At 33.1% G+C, this 18,492-nt stretch overlaps 4 protein-coding genes across 4 annotated transcripts; 3 read left to right on the top strand and 1 right to left on the bottom strand.

The window, feature by feature from the left end:
- Nucleotides 1-292: 292 nt before the first annotated feature.
- LOC130943413 (filament-like plant protein) lies at nucleotides 293-3,249 on the top strand. The gene is made up of 5 exons (XM_057871285.1): nucleotides 293-365; nucleotides 877-936; nucleotides 1,059-1,368; nucleotides 1,564-2,831; nucleotides 2,923-3,249. The coding sequence occupies exons 2-5, from the start codon at nucleotides 877-879 to the stop codon at nucleotides 3,043-3,045; spliced, it is 1,761 nt and encodes a 586-aa protein (XP_057727268.1). The 5' UTR covers nucleotides 293-365; the 3' UTR covers nucleotides 3,046-3,249.
- Nucleotides 3,250-3,276: 27 nt separating this feature from the next.
- LOC130943414 (uncharacterized) lies at nucleotides 3,277-5,191 on the bottom strand. Its single transcript, XM_057871287.1, has 4 exons — nucleotides 4,867-5,191; nucleotides 4,443-4,735; nucleotides 3,927-4,204; nucleotides 3,277-3,847 (listed from the first exon to the last, which is right to left on the bottom strand). The coding sequence occupies exons 2-4, from the start codon at nucleotides 4,708-4,710 to the stop codon at nucleotides 3,530-3,532; spliced, it is 864 nt and encodes a 287-aa protein (XP_057727270.1). The 5' UTR covers nucleotides 4,711-4,735; nucleotides 4,867-5,191; the 3' UTR covers nucleotides 3,277-3,529.
- Nucleotides 4,881-5,766, top strand: LOC130945417 (uncharacterized). Its single transcript, XM_057874138.1, has 3 exons — nucleotides 4,881-4,978; nucleotides 5,074-5,174; nucleotides 5,279-5,766. Exons 1-3 carry the CDS (start codon nucleotides 4,881-4,883, stop codon nucleotides 5,764-5,766), a joined length of 687 nt encoding a protein of 228 aa, XP_057730121.1.
- Nucleotides 5,767-6,986: 1,220 nt separating this feature from the next.
- Nucleotides 6,987-7,821, top strand: LOC130943415 (E3 ubiquitin ligase BIG BROTHER-related). The gene has a single exon (XM_057871288.1). The coding sequence runs from the start codon at nucleotides 7,012-7,014 to the stop codon at nucleotides 7,690-7,692; it is 681 nt and encodes a 226-aa protein (XP_057727271.1). The 5' UTR covers nucleotides 6,987-7,011; the 3' UTR covers nucleotides 7,693-7,821.
- The last annotated feature ends 10,671 nt before the right edge of the window (nucleotides 7,822-18,492 follow it).

The raw sequence follows: 18,492 nt of genomic DNA, 5'->3' as shown, positions 1-18,492 counted from the left end.
AACATGGTAGTGTCACATGGCAATCTATTTTTTATATGCAAAGAAAAGAGAAAGGGGTAGCAAGAATTCAAGAAATAGAAAGACCTATTATCCCCTAATCTCCTACTTGTTTGTCAGTACTTGTTATCTTTATGTGCACTTGTGCAGTGAAACACACACTTGTACTCTCCCATTTTCCCCTCCCCCCACTTTTTTTCAAAATATACCAGCCCATGTCACTGATTATAGCCTTTTTATTTATTTATTTATTTCAAACCTTGAGTTTATACTCTGAACTCTCAAACTCATTCTTTTTTTTTTTCCAGTTTCATTGTTAGGCTTCTAGCTATCCTGAAGGTTGGTTTCCACTTATCACAGAGTCAAAGGTATTATTTGAGTTTATTTTTTCCCTTTTTGTTCATGTTCATGACTTCATGTAATGTTCTTGGGATATTTTGCATTGGATACCATGTAATGTTTCATTACCTGTACTTTTTCTGCAAGGTTTTATGAACCAGTTCTTCTTTCTTTTTCTTTTTTCTATTTTTTTTTCTTTCAGTAAAAAGTCTCAATGATGCTCTAGGAACTTTGATACTTCTCCTTCTAATATTTTATAATGGTATTTTATTTGTCAAAGCTAACCCCTAAAGGCTCATTCTGTACACATGCTTTGTGTTTATTTCTAGACAAAGCTAATCAGAAAATATCAAGCAAAGTAACCTTTTTTTTTTCTGTCTAAACAACTGAGTTTGTTGAAGGAAATGTTAAAAATGTGTTTTGAATTCTCTGATATCTAAAGGATAGAGCTTGCAGGATGAGGTTTCTGTTTAGTAAAAAGTTGATGAAGCACTAACCAAAGCTTTCTGCTCTCCACATTTTTGGTTAATTTCTTTGCAGATGAATTCCATGCAAACTGAATTTTCAGGGTCTGATTCTGACAGGAACTCGGATGAACTGGTAATATAAGCACTCTAAATTGTGTATTCACCAACTTTTCTTTCTGAAATTAGGCATAACTTTCAGATATTTTATAATTCTTTAGGGAATAGTTTAGTTATGTTTTCTTCTTGTCTCTGTAGCATGATGAATTTCCTATGGGACAGAACCAATCCCCTGATATCACATCAGAAGACGTGGCGAGTGCTGAAGATGTCGACGAAATTGTGCGTTCACTTGAACTCACCTCAAATTTAAGGCAGAATGTAAAATATAGTGCATTGGAGGAAGATCAAAATGAAGCAAATGATGATGTAACGAATATAAATGACAGAGATTTAACTTATGGTTTGAGGAACATCTCAGAGAAGCTATCTGCAGCACTTGTGAATGTAAGTGGCAAAGAAGACTTGGTTAAGTTACATGCTGAAGTTGCTGAAGAAGCCATTGCAGGTACATACATAGAAATGTTTTGTAATAATAGGTTCATATTTTCCACTATTGCTTTTCTACCTTGAATATGCTTGGTGTTCTTTTAACTTTGTCTGAAGCAATTCATCTGATTGCTAAGCAAGAAAACCACAAAACAGAATTTGCATGAAGTTTGGGTAGGTCATATGTAATTGGACCATTTTCATGAACTTATAGGTTGGGAGAAGGCTGAAAAAGAAGTTGCAGGCTTAAAGAAGCAACTCGAGGCGCTAAGTCTCAGAAATTCGGCTTTGGACAATAGAGTTGCGCATTTAGACGCCGCACTTAAGGAGTGTGTTAGGCAGCTAAGACAAGTAAGAGAAGAGAAGGAACAGAATTTCCATGATGCTGTAGAAAACAAAACAAGGGACTTAGAATCTGCGAAAATTGAACTCCAGAGCAAGCTCATTGAGCTCCAGAGTAAATTGGAAGCTTCTAATGCTATATCTCAATCAATTGATCTTGAGATGTTACATAAGATTGAAATTTTGGAGAAAGAGAATATGAAACTGAAGCATGAACTCCAAGCTCAATCAGAGGAGCTTGAAATAAGGACAATAGAGAGGGATTTAAGCACGCAAGCGGCCGAGATAGCTAGCAAGCAACATTTAGAAAGCATCAGCAAAGTGGCAAAACTTGAGGCCGAATGCCGGAGACTGAAGAGCACAGCTTGTAAAGGCTCGGCAGTTAGTGATCATAAATCAATTACATCATCCTCATTTTGTGTTGAATCTCTCACGGATAGTCAATCAGACAACGGGGAGAGGCTGAATGCGGCTGATATTGATGCCTGCAGGAAGAGTGGCTCAGAAACAGACAAGTGTGAGCCGAGTTCTGATTCATGGGCGGCTGCGCTAATTGCAGAGCTTGTTCAGTTCAAGAATGACAAGTGTGGACAAATTCCATCCAGTGCTATTAAAATTGATCTCATGGACGATTTTCTTGAAATGGAACGATTTGCTGCAATGCCTGAGATTACAACTGAAAACTTTAACCAGGAGTCAGTTGTTACTGATCAAAGTACTAACGGAGAAATCTCCCTTGGAGATGAGTTTGACACGATGAACCGTCACATGAAAGAACTAAAAGAGAAGCTAGATAAGGCGAATGTAGATAAATCTGAGCTGGAGATAGCTTTGATGAAATGCCAAGAGCAGTTCGAGGCCTCGCAACTTCGGCTAAGAGAGGCAGACACAAAATTGAAGGAGCTGCAAAGAGAGCTAGAAAATGCCAACGAATCAGAGCAAATGATAGAAAACCAACTAGCGAGCATGGAAGCCGAGGCACAATCAATAACCAAAAGAGTTCAGTTATTAGAAGCTGAGGTTGATAGAGAACAGGCAATGTCAGATGAAATCGCAATCAAGTGTAAGGTACTGGAGGAAGAGCTAGAAAGCAAGAAGCAAAATGAGAAATTGTTGTTCAGTGACATGAAGATCAAACAGGTTGGTCATCACTCATCATTGACAATTTGATATTGACATGAATCTAGAAAACACTTCAGTGTTTGTAACATAAAATGGTTTTCTATGGCAGGAGGATCTAGCACTGGCTGCAGGGAAGCTTGCTGATTGCCAACAAACAATAGCAGCTTTGGGAAATCAACTAAATTGCTTAGCAGCACTTGAAAATTTCAAGTTGTATTTAAATGACACATAACATGAGTAGATATTCCAGATAAAAATGGAATAGAAATTGAATGAGGATGTAGAGAAACTAACTATAACGGAAGCCATTCACTTCTGATGTAATTCAGAAACTTTCTACTGCCATCTGGAAACAAACATAGTTCACATCATCTTTGTTTTCTGAAAAGGTTATTCTATTGTTGAACCAAGGATCAAAACTTCTAGTGGACCAACTATGTGCTCTTTAATTACCATTTTTATCATTTTCATAACTTTTTGAAACCTGAAGTATAAATATTATTATAAAATGACTAGAAGTCTATCCTAGAATATAGATATCTCTTCCAAAACAATTTGGATAGCGGAGATTACAAACAATCAATGTGTACTTTACAAATGACACTAGATCTAATATACCTCATCTCCATGAATATACTACATTACACTTTTAGTAAAGGGGTATGCTAATACAAAGAAATCAATAAGAACAAAGTATTATGCTGATTTCTATTATCTCATTCACTATGGTGATGCTGCTTAGTCTGGTGTGACTTGCTCTCTCTATTAAAAGCTTTAATGAGATCAAGGCCAAGACCAATATTCAACACATTCATACCAGCCATGCCAAACAGAGCCAGTGGTAGCTCCATTCCCCTTCCAAATTTGTGAGCATCCCGGATGAGCTTGACCGTGATGAGAATGTGAGGTATAGTCCTTGCCAGAAAGAATGTCAACCAATTAAGAAACCATTCTAGCTTAACAAAACTGCCCTTTGCTTCGCGTACACCGGACATCCGTCTCACTTTCCTCACGTGCAGAAAGATTGAATGCAGCTATATCATCACAAAAACTCATTCAATCATGGTACAATCAGTTAGAAGAAGGTGGAGTTTCAAAATAACCGAAGCTTACCTCGCAAACTAAAGTAAGAATGAGGTAGTTGATGGTGATATTTCGATACAAAGCAAGAGTGAAGCAAATTAGGAGAACCAGATGATGCACAAGGATGGAAGGGATCCAACCATTGTACAAGTGGTAGCAAAGCATATCCCATTGATCATATGCAAAGTAACCACATGAAAAGCACAATGCTTCAAATCCCCATGGCCATGTATGTTCTACCAACTGCGAGTGATCGAACATTCCACTCGGACCGTTAATTAGCACCTGTCTGAGCAAAATAAACACCACTGCAAAAGAAAAAATGACAGTATCAACGGCAATCAACAGAAAAGACAGTATAGACTGGGTTTTTCTGAACCCTAACCTCAAAGGCTAAAACAATTAAACAAATAATAATACATTTAGATTCCACAAATTAGAAAAGTTACTACAATTAGCAACAAAAAGAGGCTGATTTTTATTTCATCTGGAATTCGCATCTCAGATTTGTGTATGGATAAGAAAGAAGCAAGTAAAAGGGGGAACCTGAAGCGGAGGTGATGGTAGAATGGAGAAGGGAGACGGAGGTGTTGACGAAGAGAGCGTCTCTGTCTTTGTGCGTTTGTTTGCAAAAGAATATTCGGATGAGGGAATTACAGCCCTGGTAGAATACAGTGCCGGCAACGACGTAGAGAAGCTGGCTGCGGTTATTGAATAGTATCTGAAAACAAACGGATAGGGCCCACAAAATGAGAGTCCCTAAGAAGAAATTCTCAACCTTCCCGCGCTCTCGTCCTCCTTCTTCTCTTCCCATCCCTGCGAGGAAGGCGATGTGCCAACTGCCAAGGCAGAGCCGCAGAGAGTGAAATAAGGGATTTATTGAAAAAAGAAAAAGAAAAGATTCAAACAGTTGAAAGAAAAAAAGAAACCGCTTCTACTCTTATAAAATTGCATTTCACAAAGAAATAACCTGATCTTCAATTTATGGGCAACGTTATTGAGTCATTTGCTCAGGGAATTGGAAACGGCGTCGGCAAACTTTTTAGTTCCCCTGTTGAGTTCCTCTCCGGCAAGTCTTGTAGGTAACACCATACAATACATACTCTTCAATGCATTTTAATAAATTCAAAATTAAATTAAACATGAAATGTGAAAATTGGAATTTAATTTGTTTCAGTTCAGTATGTGGACCAACATGGGACTTTCTTTGCTACATCGAAAATTTCTGCGTTGCCAATCTCTTGAGACTCGCCATGGTTTTTATTCTGCTGTATGCGGGTAAGTGACTTATCAATGTTTTCTGATTCAAGATAGAAACTCAAATGCAGTTGTTTTGATGATAATTTAGTTAAATATGTTTAATGTTCTGTTTTTCTTTGCAGTTCTATTATTCTTTTATCTGCTGCATAAATTAGGCATATTCGGGTGCATTGGGCGGGGGCTTTGCAAAATAATATGGGCATGTTGTTCTTCTTATTGTTGCATATGGGAATATGTCTGTGCTTTTTTGTGTGCCAAACTGCACAATATTAAAAGGAGAAGAAGGAGGAGGTTAAGAAACACTATAGATAACAGGCTCTACTTCGCAACTGAACAAGATTATAGTGATGAAAGTGTTTCAAATCGTTTTCCATCACTTTCGCGTAGAAGGAGAGACTACAAAAGCTCGCATTTAAGAAAATCTTTACGGGTTAGAAATGGTGATCATGCTCGAGTTGAGATTAGTAGTTATAAAAGCAAAAAGCATCATGGCAATAATGTAATGGAACATTGTGATTACAAAGGCAATGTTCATGATATTAAGGTAACTCGTACATCTAAGTTTGCTAGAAAAGGTGTCAATAGGAGAAAAAGAATTCTTACAAAGTAATACCTTCTTTGTATTATTAATGCATATGCTTATGACTTGTTAACTTGAGGGGAAAAAACAAGTATCTTCTTGCTTTTTGTCTTATGACATTGATAGAAACTATTTTCTTCTTTTCTATTCTCTCATGAAACCAGTATATGAAGTTATTTTAAATGCAATTTTGTTTTGATCTTGATAGGGTGACGTATATTATTTCTCTCTAATTTTTCGAAAGAGCATAGCAATATAATTATAATATAACCGGAAAAAAAAGGCAGATATAAAATTGCAAAAATTGAAATTAGATCGCTTAGGGGTGATGTTTGGGAATGAATATATATAAAGAGAAGAGAACGTGGGTTATAGATTAATGTTATACACTTTTGTTTTTTAATATTTAACGATAAATATAAAATTTAAACCAAGTAGTATCCTAAAGCTATCGTTTGCCAAAAGATTTCTATTCCCTTCTTTGTATGCATGTTGTATGGTAATTTCTTAATCTTTTGGCAGCTGCAATTTTTTTCACTATAGTATCAGGGTGCTTTTTTTAAGTGAATTTTTTTTTAAAGAAAAAGAATACATATAGAGTCAGTTGGAAAAAATTAAAAAGAAAAAAGAGAACATCCGGCCCAGAAAAGAAAAGACATACCATGAGATGGTCTAACCCAAAGCCAAAAGCCCAACAAAATGTAATTAGTTGGTTTTAAGAAAAAGAAAAAGGCATCGACCAAAAAAAAAAAAAAAAAGAAAAAGAAAAAGGCCGGACAAATACCAAAGTTATTGACAAACACGCATATAAATAATGATATATTCATGACAACAAAAAAGAGAGAATAATGATATATTAAAGTTTGAAAACTGAGCATGCTAATTTATTTTATATGATATCTTCATTTTTGAAATAAGGTATATTGCTACGTATGGAACATGTTTTGCCATTGCGTTGCAATTTGCACAAAGGCCTACCTTATCCAAAAAGAAAATCCAAAGTTTATGATTATTAATTGTCATTGGTAATAAGAAGACCTAAGAATAACCCAAGAATATGGAATATTGAGAATCCATTGCAAAGGGTTCACCATTTACTTGACGTGGAAGTTTGTTCATACTTCCTTCCCCAATAGAATCTATTTAGAATATGTTTCTATTCATCACCTCAAATACCATGCACAAATCAAATCACTTTAATTTGTTCTCTTGTCATAAACCTACCACATTTTAGTTCTTTTTCTCTCTTTTTTTTTTTATTTTCATCATAACAATATGGAAGGTGATGATGGAAAACAACCAACCCACAAAGAACCATGCAATAATAATAGTAGTAACAATAATGAATTATTTGAGCAAGAGAACTTTGATTATATTCTTGCAATTAGCTTGCAAGAACAAGAGGGAGCAACATACACAACCCTAGCAACTATGGAAAGTGACGACGACGAAGAAGACGACGACGAAGATGATTATTCCTCTTTGGGCGATGAAGATGGCGATTCTGAGTATTATTTAGAAAGCCAAGACTTTGAGGAGTCAGAAACTCAGTTCCTTGAAGGTGAAGGAAGCAACTACGACGATGATGACGAGGGAGAAGAAGAAGAGATGGAAGAAGATGAAATTGATCCAGATGAAATGTCCTATGAAGAGTTGATTGAGTTGGGAGAAATCATAGGAGAAGAGAATAGAGGATTATCAGAAAATGAAGTGTCTTCTTGCTTATACCCTTACACTTGCAAATCTAATAGTGATGATGAAAGAATCGATCGGTGTGTAGTTTGTCAGATAGAATATGAAGAAGGTGAATCAATGGTGGCACTGGAATGTAAGCACCCTTTTCATGAAGATTGCATAACCACATGGCTTCAGATTAAGAAGGTTTGTCCAATTTGTGGCAATGAAGTTTCAACCAATAATAATAATACCAACAAGATCATGCCTAAGAATGAATAACCTTTGATTATTCTTGTTATTGTATATATAGTTTAGATTAGATTATTGTTAAGTTATTGATGTGTCTGTACATATTATATTACTGGCTAGTGTATGTAAATATATATGTATGTAATCCGCATTTGAATATTATTTATGAACAAATTACTGTGATTTATTCATTTGATGAATGCAACTATACCATCGTTGAAAAATAAATGAAGCATCAAAGGATTGGATATCGTAGAATTACTAGCTAGCTACTAGCAATAATATCGCAGAGAAAATTAAATAATTTTCTACCTTTAATTTGGTATCAATTTTTTCCTTCAGTTTTCAACTGTAACCCGTGGCTATATTTCTTTATTAGATTAAGAAAAAGTCTAGGAAGGCAACTCAACGTTAGCCAATTTAAATCAATTTTTTGTATTTTTAGTTTTAAAATTCAAAAAATTAAGATAGTGAATTTTTTTTTATAATAGACATATTTTTTAATTAGTTGGTTCTAACTCACTAAACTTCTAATTGATTCTTTAAATTGGCATCATGGAATGAAAGGCTTAAATTTTTTTAAGACTTAACTAATAGTTAAACAGCTTGATAGTAAGAATACATAAAAATATTTAAAGATAATAGAAAAAAAAAATTCTAATCGGTCCCTCAAAATTATTTCGAAAGACAATGAGACAATTAATAAAAAACATATTTTTTTATTTTTATCTTTATTTTTATGAGACTGATTAATTCTTCTGTCAATATTTCTCTCTCTATATTAATAGAACAAGCCTACATGGCATGTTAAACTGTTGATATATCCGTTAATAGTCAACTAGAATTGACAAATTCTTTTTTGTTCGGAGTTTTATTGTCTTTTATAAATAATTGTCAAGGACATTTATTTTTTTATTTTTTGTTATTTTTTTAAATACATTGGCTAAATTTACTGTACAAAACTAAGAAATATTAGTGATTTTTAAATTATTTTTACTTGTAAAAATTAAATGAAGGATATATTAATGATTAACATGTCACATAAATATGTTCTGAAGAGAGATCATTGACAAAGAAACTAACTTGTCTCACGAAATCAAATATCGAAGACTGAAAAAGATATTTTTTTATTGGAGCCTCATAGTTCTTCGAAAAGGTATTCACTCATGATAATATAAGACTAGTATAATTTATTATTTTGGACTCGTAATCAGCTAACAATATTTAAAAATATTGAGTATAAATATGATACTGGCCTATTAATTAAAAGTGCTAAGTGCTGACTAATATAAATTAAAATTATTAATTTTTAATTTTTTTAATATTTAATGATAAATATAAAATTTAAACCTAAACCTAATTTTAAAACCAAACAAATTAATTTAAATTTAAATGTAAATTCAAATTACAAAAAATTTATTATATATCTCAAATATCATCTTTTAAACTTGGATTCGTATTACAAAAGATCAAGTTTGTATATTGATAAAAATAAAAAATAAATGGTCTAAGATTTTAAATTTTTAATGAAAGTGAAGATATATAAAATATCAACAAGTCATTTAAAAAAATTGGCGATGTTATATGCATAAACGTTTTTATAATAAGTCTAATCAAATTGGCACAAATCTAACAAAAAAAACTCACACATATATCATTACTTTTCTTTTTTTCGCTCTTAAGTTGTTAACAATAAAATATTTATCTTTAACAATCAAATATAATTAATCAAATTAATTTATGAATTAATTGCATTCAATTAAAATCAGTTAGAAATGAGTTAGTTATATCCTACACTGTATGATTTGCTATCTAAAGAGCCAGCACCTCTTTATATAAACCCAACTATGCAGTATAATAAAACTAATATTTCCATTCCTATCATTCTCACAAAATCATTATCCTCTCTGATTCAATATGGTATCAAGAACAATTTCTCAAAACCACACCTTTTACGTGCATTTTTTTTCTTTTTTCTTTCTCTTATTTTCTTGTCTTTTCTTCCATTTTCTTTTTCTGAAATTTATCTCTCTTCTTTATCCCGTTTCTTATCACCTCACACTTAAACTCATTCAACAGAATTGATGAGAATTGTTTTACTTTTTTTAAGTTCCGAATCCAACACAGTGGAGGTGTAAGGGCTCTGATCATAACATCGAGTATGAGAGGCTTTTAATTTCTATTTCTTTCTTAAGAACAAACACAACTTTATTTATGCAGATCCATACTTTCTCTCATCGGCCGATCAACCAGTCCTCATTCTTGTTACACAACAGCTCATAGAGGAGAACTATAATACATGGATCCAAGCTATACAAAAGGCGCCCAATGCCAAACGCAAGCTTGGATTCATCAATGGATCCATTCCACAACCAGGTCCTACAATTTATATAGAGCAATTCGAGACATGGCAATGCATAAAAGACGTCGTCAGCACCTGGATCCTCAGCTCCATTTCAAAAGATATTACAACTTCTTTGGGGTACATTAATTCAATTGAGAACTTTGAAAAGATCTCAAAGATCGTTTCCAACATGGAAATGGACCACAAATCTTTGAGATCAAGAGAGAACTCGTGAATTTGCAACAAGGCACAATGTTGGTGTCGCAATACTTTATCAAGATTAAAGTTCTTTGGGAAGAACTTAGCTCTTATCGTCCAATTTCGTGCAATTGTTAAGAGTTTAAATCGTTACAAGATTTTTTCAAAGCAAAATATGGTCATTGTTTTTTTATGGGACTCGATGATTCATATACTCAAATTCGTGAGCAAATTCTCTTGATGGAGCCGCTCCCAGCGATAAAAATAGTCCTTTCCTTAGTTGTACAAGAGAAGAAGCATAAAGTTATTGGTTCTTCCTCCAATCAAAACCAAGTTGTCTTCTTAGCAAAAATCCAACCCTTACCTATGCAATTCGGAAGAGGCAGAGGAACTATAAAGAAGGATAGGCCTCTGTGCTCCCATTGCAGTATTCTTGGGCACACTGTCGACAAATGTTTCAAGCTTCATGGCTTTCTGCTGAGCTATGGCTGATAAAATTGTGAAAGAATAGGAAAAGATGAGAAAAGAACTTTTATTGATTGTTGATTGATTGAATTGAATTGTAAACTATGAAGGTAAAACTAAGTATATATAGAGTATTGGCCTATGAAATATAAAAGTAAATAAAGATAAGATAGAGATAAAGATAAAGATAACTATAAGATAAGATAAAGTCTAAAATTACAATTGAATTTGTGTATTCTGTTGGCTGAATTTGTGGACCGTGAGACGTCTTTATTGTTGTCATGTGTTAAGGTGGAAGAGTGGTTTAATATGCCCCGCAAGCTGGAGGATGAAAGATGTCAAGAACACTAAACTTATTCAGATTAAGATGGAAGGGTTGAGAAGACAAAGGCTTGGTGAAGATGTCAGCTAGTTGCCTAGAAGAGGAAATTGGGAGAAGTTTCATCACTCCAACTTGAGCTTTTTGTCAAACCAAGTGACAATCAACCTCTAAATGTTTGGTCCGTTCATGAAAAACCGGGTTAGCAGCAATATGAAGAGCACTCTGATTATCATAATATAAAACTGGTGGGCGGATAGGAGAGATGCGTAAAAATTGTAACACATTTAGTATCCATTGAAGTTCACAAGTTGTGTTGGCAAGTGCACGATATTCTGCTTCCGTGGATGAGCGGGCAACGGTGGTTTGTTTCTTGGTCATCCAAGAGACTAAAGAACTGCCTAAGAAGAAATAATAACCTGTTAAAGATCGTCGTGTGTCAGGACACCTGGCCCAATCAAAGTCACTGAAGCTGAGAAGCTGAATTTCTGATTCCCTTGGAAAGAAAAGTCCTTTGCCGGGACTAGTTTTCAGATATCATAACACATGCTTGGCAGCTTGAAGATGAGATTCAGTAGGAGATGCCATGAATTGACTTAATTGTTGAGTGACATACATGATGTCCGGTCGAGTAGTGGTGAGATAGATAAGATGGCCAACCAAACGGCGATATACAAAAGGGTCGGATAGCAGGGGACTTTTGTCTTGATATAGTCTTGTGGTACTATCCATTGGAACAGAGGCAGGTTTAGCACCTAATAAACCAGAATCCTCCAAAAGATCAAGACAATATTTTCTCTGAGATAAGCAAATTTTCTTCTCTGATTGAGCAAGCTCAATACCCAAAAAATATTTTAATGGGCCCAAGTCTTTAATTCGGAAGTGTTGGTGCAAAATAGACTTAATGGTAGCAAGTTCAGAAATGGAATTACCAGTGAGAACAATGTCGTCAACATAGACTAAAAGGATAGAAATTTGATCAGCAATGAATTTAACAAATAAACTATAATCAGATGAGGTTTGCTGATATCCATGAGATAGCAAAAGATGAGAAAGTTTATCATACCACATACGACTAGATTGTCGTAAACCATACAGTGACTTTAGTAGCTTACAGCATTGATTCGGTTGAGGAGATGGAAATCCAGGTGGCAGAGTCAGAAAGATCCCCATGTAAGAAAGCATTATTGACATCCAACTGATGAATGGGCCAATGCTTCATAGAGGCCAATGCCAAAACTAATCTGATGGTGCGCTTGACAACAGGGGAGAAAGTTTCCAAGAAATCAACACCTTCAGTTTGAGTGAACCCTTTAGCCACAAGGCGTGCTTTATATTGATCAACTGAACCATCAGGCTTGCGCTTGATGCGATAGACCCATTTACAGCCAACCGGCTTAACCCCTGCAGGGCAATCAATAAGACGCCAAGTTTTGTTCTGTTCAAGAGCATCCAACTCATTTTTCATAGCACTATGCCAATTAGAGTGTTGATTGGCATCCTTAAAAGACTTTGGCTCCACGTCAGAATGTAGAGATAAAAGAAACTTTTTATGTGAAGATGAAAGAGAAGAAAAAGACATGACTGAAGATAAAGGATACTTGCACTTTGAGGGAGATTGATTTGTAGAGATGAGAGAGGAATTACACAAGTAATCAAAGAGATATGCTGGAGGTCGGCGAGGCCGGTCGGAATGATGATGATGGGGTTGCTCAGGTGGTGAAGAAGGTGATGGGGGATGAGAAGGTGATGGTGGACTGGTGTCTAGTGTTGAAAGTGATTCGATGGTCATGGGTTCAACTTGGTTAGGAAACGATAGTGAAGAAGAAGGAGAGGTTGTTGGAGAAAATAAAGAACTAGGTGGAGTTGGGTCAATGGGTATAGGTGAGGGTTCGACTGGGAGACTAACTGAATCTTATTTTTGAAAAGGTGTGTTTGGCAATGTTGGGCTGAGTGTATGAAATTGAACATTTTTTGTGACTAAGGGCAAGATCATTTCATAAAAAATCACGTTTCTAGAAATCTCAATTCTTTTATCTTCTAAAACATAAATAATATATCCTTTAAAACCTTGTTGAAAGCCAATAAATACAGCCTTTTTAGCTCTTGGATCAAATTTTGATCTGTTTGCCATTAGGGTAGAAACAAAACATAAGCATCCAAAAACTTTAAGGTCATGATAATTTGGTGGATGATTGAATAAAATCTCAAATGGTGATTTAAAATTAATTGCGGATGATGGAACTCTGTTAAGTAAATAAACAGCATGTCTAACAGCATAAGACCAAAAAGATGATGGTAAATTAGATTGAAATATAAGAGCACGAGCTATATTCAAAATATGTTGATGCTTGTGTTCTACCCTTCCATTTTGTTGAGGAGTTTCAACACAACTACGTTGATGAATAATGCTCTTTGAAGCATAAAAATCAAGTAAAATAAATTCTGGTCCATTATCGGAATGAATAGTTTTGACTTTGGAGTTGAATTATGTTTCAATTAAAGTAATAAAATTTTTTATTTGATTTTGCACTTCTCCTTTTGATTTTAATAAAGTAACCCATGTAAAGCGACTAAAATCATCAATAATAGTAAAAAAAATATTTATGATTATGAATAGAATTTTGTCGAAACGGACCCCAAATATCAAAGTGTAATAAATCAAAACTTGCATTGGCTTTGTTAAAACTTTGAGAAAATGAAAATTTTTTTTGTTTAGAAAGATGACAAAAGTCACAAGCCTCGTCATGATGCATAGAGATAAAAGAAAATTGTTTATGTAAATGATTAAGTCTTTGCCCAAAAAGGTGTCCTAAACGAAAGTGCCATATATTGGAAGGTGTAATGGGTGGAGATTGGATGGAATTTATAGAGTGTGTAGTGAATGAATTTTTACCGAAATTAGATTCAAAGACATATAATCCCTCTCTCATTCTGGCCAAATCAATCGTCCCCAAATTATTGCTCTGTTGAGTGCAAGAAGAAGATGAAAAAGTGAGTTCACATATGAGTGCTGAAGTAATTTTTGAAACAGAGATAATATTAAAATTAAAATGAGGTAAATAAAAAATATCATGAAGAACCAAGGATGGTGAAAATTGAACGATGCCTTTATAAGAAGTAGTAGTTCGAGAACCATTTGGTAAATGAACAATAATAGGAGAAATTTGTGTGTAAGAAATAAACCAAGACAAATTTGATGCAATGTGATCTGTGGCACCAGAATCAATGATCCAAGTATTCAAGAATGAATCTCGATTTGAAGAATTGTTAACAGTAGAAAAAGTATTGAAAGAACAAAGATAATAAGTAGTTGGACTTGACAAAAGTTCAAGTTGGTTTGAAGGACTAGCTTCTTCATTGAAAAGAAGTGCCATGAAAGAAAAGTGTTGGGCTGACGAAAAGTCCAAAAGAGGCTCCGGATGAAGTTGCTGGTGTGCCCTTTCTCCTTTATCTAGGACAGAGTAAGAAAGTTGATTATTCATAGTGGGATGAGAGATTGAAGGGGTTTTAAGATCTGAATTGGTTGATTTACCCATGGATGTCAGCAGAGCTCAAGAGGAGCTCTGATACCATGATAAAATTGTGTAAGAATAGGAAAAGATGAAAAAAGAACTTTTATTGATTGTTGATTGATTGAATTGAATTGTAAATTATGAAGGTAAAACTAAGTATATATAGACTATTGGCCTATGAAAGATAAAAGTAAATAAAGATAAGATAAAGATAAAGATAACTATAAGATAAGATAAAGTCTAAAATTACAATTGAATTTGTGTATTCTGTTGAGCTGAATTTGTGGACCGTGAGACGTCTTTATTGTTGTCATGGGTTAAGGTGGAAGAGTGGTTTAATAATGGCAGAGGAAGATGTTCCCCACTGCATGGCAAACAGACAATTTACAATGTGGTCACTGGAAAATCTCCTCCAGCATCTAAACCATCTCCAACGCTCACATTGAGTACCTCCCAAATGCAACACCTCATACAATTGTTGAACAACCAAAAGGTTCAAGAATTTGCTTCCAGTGCAGCTACACAAGTAGCTACACCTGCAGGTGTAGTCCTCAATACCTCACAAGGTCAAATTTGTCAAAAACAAGATTGGATTTTAGATAATGGTACTACAATTCATATTGCATGTGATCTATCTCTTTTTCAAACCATACATACATTACAAAATTATTCAATTTCTCTTCCAAACAAGTAATGAACATTTTTGTGCCAATTTTATCGGTACAGTAGCCATAAGTTCTAGTATAACACTGCATAATGTTATTTATGTACCTAATTTATATGTCAATCTTTTGTTAGTCTCCTCTTTTATTTCACACACTTCACTTGTCATCACCATAAATTCCCTTGAGTTCAAAATTCAAAACAACAACATTGAAGATAATTAGGATAGGTGAGCTACATGAGGGCCTCTACATCCTCAAAGCAACATCTCCTTCCAAGCGATTGAAATTAGAGTCTCAAATTCATCAATTTATGTAATTTTCAACTTTGGCATGCACGTTTAGGACGTGCTTCAAATAAAATCATTAAATTAGTCATTTTCAATTTCAATTTGTCCACAATAAATTTCTTACCAGAGTCTGATTTCTTAGACTGTCACGTGTGTCCAATTGCAAAGTTTAAGAATCTAACTTTTGAATCAAATAATAGTCTTTTTTCCAATACTTTTGACCTTGTTCATCATTGTGATGTTTGGGGACCATACCAGGTTCTTACTTATAATGGAAAGAAATATTTTTTTAGTTTAGTTGATGATGCTACAAGATTTTGCTGGTTATACATGTTGCAACTTAAGTCTAAAGTTGCAAGTTGTTTAAAAGCTTTTTATGCCATGATAGAGACACAATTCAATATAAAGATAAAATGCTTCAGGTCTGCCAATGCCAAAAAGCTAGCCATGACAGAATCTATTCTATTATATAAAAATCGAATTTCTGCATTTAATGATGGAGCTGACGTGGCATGCTTCTGAAAGTATTTTTCGATTTATTTCTTTTAACTCATTAAATACAAATTATTATGGTGAATTAATTATAACAACTAATTGATTTGATTATATATTTAAATATCAATATAATTTATTATAATTTATATTATTTAATTAATTATACCACATTAATTGTAATTCGTTATATTAGAGAATTATTTTTTTCATTTATGAAGTCTAAAATAAAATAAATAGTTTATTGTTTATTTTAATTAAATTCATTAAATTTAATTATATATTATATATGAATTAGCGTTAATTTATAAATTATTTTATATTATAATATTCAATCAAATAAATTATAAATTACTTTGAATTATATACACACGGAAAAATGGATTTAAATGTGGTTTATATAGTATAGATAGTATTTAATTAAAAATGATGCATTTTTAAGTGTTTTGATATGATTTAATTATATCAGCTAATTGATTTGATTAGATATTTAATAGTTTTGATATAGCTCATGTTATATTCGGCCAATAAAGAAAGGGATTGGGAGACTTTCAGCAAGATTTTCATAGACAGTTATATAAAATTATAAATTTTAGCTTACAAAGACATGCACTAATGTCAAGATACATAATTACTAAATAATGCAGATTGGATATAAGAGTTTATGCCGACCAAAAATAACAAAATTTGAGTCACTCTTGCTTTCACATCCTAAAAAAGCATAATGTATATCTTTGATAAGAAATAATAAGCACATCACAACAAAATTGAGAGTCAGATTATTTCTTACTCCTTTGTTTATTATTCTCATCTTGAAGACTTAAATTTTCTCTTTTCGTATGGGTAACAACTAACCAGAGAGGTTTGTATTAGAAAAATTTGTGCCAAACATCTCCAAGTAGTGTTGACTGTTGGAAACCAAGCAGTATAGCCTCCACTAATTTAACATTCAAAATTTTAGACTAAATTAATCCCATTAAACAAAGATGCATATGGAGGTGAAAAAAGAGAGAAAAATAATAAGAATATGACTAACACATATGTATGATTGTCGTTAATCTTAACCCTCTTCTACATAACACTTAATTCTCACGCATGATTGTCATCACAAATTTTTTCTTTTTAATACCTATGGTTAAAAAAATAAATCAAAAGTTTCCTCAACCTGTTTTTCATATGAGTTGTGTGAAAAAAAAAGTCAAGTATAAAAATTTTATACTCAAGTGAAAGTCACTAAACAATAAAATTAGTCGTTTTAAATTAAATATTTTAATTATTGTGTTAATATATAATTGATTTTTTATGTAAAATATAATGATAGTATACATTAAAGTATTAAATATTTGAATCCATTATATGTATACTTCCTTTTGGGTGAATATAAATCTATTAGTTAATACTTAATACATAATATTTTGGAATTAAATCATATTTTTAATTTATTTAGTTATTTTTGTTGAAAGAAATATTTTATATAAATTTTGTTTGTTTATTTAGTTGGACCTTATTGGCACTGTGTGTAGAAAGTGAATAATAAAATATTTTTCTTTGTGAAAAAATAGGGAACAACTATGTATGCTTATGTAGGTAAGGATCTGATATATGTGTTCGAATCATTGATATCGGAGGAAGATGTATATGTTTTTACATACTTTGGAGTTAGTAACAATTGTGGGTTGTACCGCATAATATCACATCATTTTTTATTATTTTTTCAAAAAAGAATTACTATCTTACCCTCTTTCTGTGATGCAATACCGTTATATGGTATTAAGTTAGTCCTTTTTAGGAAAATTATGGGATACTCTCCTTAACATTCTTTTTTGGTTGGTAAGTGTATAATTTATGACAAGTACATAAGTTGATTTTCTTTTGTTTTTATAACAAAATATCACTAAAACGGGTGATTTGTGCACAATCTTTTGTTTGATACTTATTTTAGACGTTACTGGAGTTATGACCGGTGTAGAAGGTGAGAGAAAATATGTGAAGGATGACAAACTTATTGACATGTTGGTCATTCATATTGAGAATGACGGGTACATTTTTTCGATGCCCTTACTCAACACTTAATATGTTTATATAAGCAATTTTTTATTTTCTAAATAATTTACATTTTCTCTACAGCTTAAAGCTTAATATTACTGTTCTTTGAGAGATGTGGACCGGATCAAAGGTCTTGTGACAACAGGTGAGCAATAGCTACCGGTTGTTATTTTTCAATTTACAAGAGTAAAGAATTTTCGAGGTTTGTCAGGATTTGACTACTATCGAATGGTTATATCTTATCGTAGCTATTTCTATTAATTATTGGGATGCGATTCAATAGGTATTTTTAGTTTTAAAATTTTATGGTGTGATGCTATATATAATAGTATTTTTTGTTTTAAATTTTAGAGTGTGATACTACATGTCGTAGAAGCAAAATTATAAGTATTGTATTTTGTGTTTTAATACTTTGATCATGTGGAATTACAAGTGAAATTATAAAAAACAGTAATAACAATTCCGGCAAATGACTTACATTTTAGAAATTAAAATTTGA

Source organism: Arachis stenosperma, chromosome 8, assembly GCF_014773155.1.
Source record: "Arachis stenosperma cultivar V10309 chromosome 8, arast.V10309.gnm1.PFL2, whole genome shotgun sequence".
Taxonomy (NCBI): domain Eukaryota; kingdom Viridiplantae; phylum Streptophyta; class Magnoliopsida; order Fabales; family Fabaceae; genus Arachis; species Arachis stenosperma.
Note: the sequence above shows the minus strand (reverse complement) of the source record. Positions and strands in the feature narration are given on the sequence as shown.